General features: G+C 43.4%; 1 protein-coding gene across 1 annotated transcript; it reads right to left on the bottom strand.

Moving 5' to 3' along the window:
* Positions 1 to 297: 297 nt before the first annotated feature.
* Positions 298 to 1764, bottom strand: SARC_12462 (hypothetical protein; the record flags this gene model as incomplete). The annotated part of the gene is made up of 4 exons (XM_014293430.1): positions 298 to 523; positions 620 to 750; positions 969 to 1079; positions 1589 to 1764. Coding segments are annotated over 4 exons (644 nt in total), but the record flags the coding sequence as incomplete, so codon positions are not given.
* Between the last annotated feature and the right edge of the window lie 1043 nt (positions 1765 to 2807).

Genomic DNA, 2807 nt, shown 5'->3' with positions numbered 1-2807 from the left:
CTCTGGAATGCTGTACCACATATGACTTATTACGTACACCAGAGCGCACATGTGATATACGGTTGTACCCTGTTCACATGTTTCCTAGCCTTGAAAACAACAAGGTACATGGCCGCGTTGCCTACACACTACTGTAGCTAGTTCAGAAGCAATACTCGGCTCCCTGCTTTACCGACATTCCACGAGAAGATGAGTCGACGCAGAACATCCATGAGCTAATTTACGGAGGTCTTCCAGCTAACAGAACCTGGGTAATGCACGATAGCATAGGTTCATGTACTAACAATACCATTGCCATCACAACACCCGGTGCAATTTGGTAAAATACAGCGCCACACAAGGCTCAACAGAACTTCCACTCGAAAACACGATGATGGTATAGTACCCATGATGTATGCTGAATTGAGATAGCCCAGCACTGCAGAGTACGGATGCTTCCGATACGTTTGTGCGGGCCAAACTGTGCAGCATTCCCTCAATCACAGGAGCCATCTTTCCATCCATCTCTCCACCGCTCAAAGGTCTATATTGTTGGAAAGAGGCGCATGATATCATAATTCAGTGCAATGATAGCGACAGAATGATAGGTATACAGACTATCATCTGTCGGCATTCATACCTAATGTATTCAAACGCTTTCATAGCGATGCTTGATTCCTCTACCTTATTAAAAGTCCGTGATAGCTTATAGCGAGTATTCACCCTGAACATACTAGTCCGAAAAACTATACCCATCATTTTCTCATAAACCTGCCAGATAACCATCATCTTCAATTTTGAGAGGCGCCCGCTTTGAGATATACAAGTGGAATGAGGGCAGGACCAAGCACCTATACATTTAACGACTTTTCACTTGGTTTGAAATATGTGTAATTGCGAGGGCGGTACGAAAATCAATATACTGCGCGGATATCGAATTTGCTTGTCGTAGCAGTCGAAGTAGAAAAATCGAAACAGAGTGAACTTACCTTCGAGCAATCGAATATATCCTTTCCTAGATATTTGTTTACTTCATTGTGAGTATCACACATCCATCGAGATACTTCTTGATTGCTATCCACAGTCGGCGGATGCTTACTCTGTGAGCCGGTCACGGAAACGACGAGTTTTTTTTATAATTCAAACTCTCAAAAAAACATTCTCATCAAACATTGTAAATTTCATAGTTCTTACCGAAATGGGATAATACATAACTCTAATCGTGTAGAGCGAGCGGTTCCAAAATTGGCGAATGTGTAGCAAGCAAGTAAGTATGCAAGCAGGCACATTACTCTTATACCTCAAGTAACTTTATATCGCAGGGACAATAAGGCGACAATACGGGAATGTTAAAGTTATTTTATACGCCAAACTATGGATGTGAAGGTTAAATCCTCTATTTATATCAGTGACATACCCGATGACAACCATGTGTTCGGAACAAAGTTTCTGCATACAGTCCTCAAATGAAACATGCAAGCGTCAAACATGTGCGAAGCACAAATTTCGTACATAAACGAGAAGTCCGCCCTATAACAGGGAACGAATGCACAGCTTTTGCGTAATTGCAAACCTCTACTTACAAGGATTACTGCACCATTTTACTTACAATGTGTTTCCGCAAATGTGAGGCGCAATCTTGACATGGGTAGTGGCGAGCAAGTCCGCCGATGAACTGAGTCATAGTCGTCTTGTCTTCATCATTCGGCTTCTCTGGGCTGTAGTAGTTCAATGCAAACCCCACAGTATTAATCAGTGCTCTAGATACAGTGAAAGAACGCGAACCTGTATATCTGTACGTATGAGGAGGCAGCAAACTAAGCATTACCTCCATAGACTCGCAGCTCTGTAAGGGTTTGTAATGGGGTTTCGACACCCCTCACTACATAGAGAAATCTATTAAGCCACAGAAAAGAATATCACATTGCCGCTGCACCACAAAACACAACACCTGACAACCACAGGCCAACCAGAGCCACTTCCAGCAATAGAGACAACTGGTCACAATTTTGCAGAGTCATACCTAAAAATGCAACGGAATCACACAACGAAGATGAATGACACAGTACATACGAGCTAGTAAAAGCCTCAATACAGCTATAATAAACAATTAGTATTCAGAGCTCTAGCGTCAGTGTATCGGTCACTGGCAACAATATATCCCAGGCTGCTTCTCAGCCAAATGTGTCCACACTCATCACTACAGAACTTACTTTGCTAGGCATAACAATGAACACCTCCATCATCGGAGTACGTGTATACATAGAGTGCGCGCTGAAGGTGCAAGCACAGCTGCAGTCAGTAGCGAGGGGTGTGGGTATTCTAAATTCGACATACACTCGTTCCAATCTACAAATATACGTAACGAAAAATAGACTTGACAAAGGATATACACAATAGCATTTTACTCTGACTGCACACACGATACACACGTGCATATTGAGGATAAGCGATGTAGGTAACCCATGTTCAAGAACGCTAGTCGCACTCGTCAAAAATTTCAGCTCATGAAAGTACGCAAATGAACGCAAGTGAACGCAAGTGAGCGCAGGTGGACACAAATGAAAGCCAGTGAACGCATGTGACCGCAAGTAACCGCAAGTAACCGTAATTGACCGCGACTGAACGCAAGTGAACTCAAATGAACGCAAATGAACGCAAGTGAACGCAAGTGAACGCAAGTGAACGCAAGTGAACGCAAATAAACGCAAATGAACGCAAATGAACGCAAATGAACGCAAGTGACCGCAAGTGAAAGTAAGTGACCGCAAGTGACCGCAAGTGACCGAAAGTGACCGCAAGTGACCGAAAGTGACCGCAAGTGACCG

This window comes from Sphaeroforma arctica (assembly GCF_001186125.1).
Source record: "Sphaeroforma arctica JP610 unplaced genomic scaffold supercont1.2321, whole genome shotgun sequence".
Taxonomy (NCBI): domain Eukaryota; class Ichthyosporea; order Ichthyophonida; genus Sphaeroforma; species Sphaeroforma arctica.
Note: the sequence above shows the minus strand (reverse complement) of the source record. Positions and strands in the feature narration are given on the sequence as shown.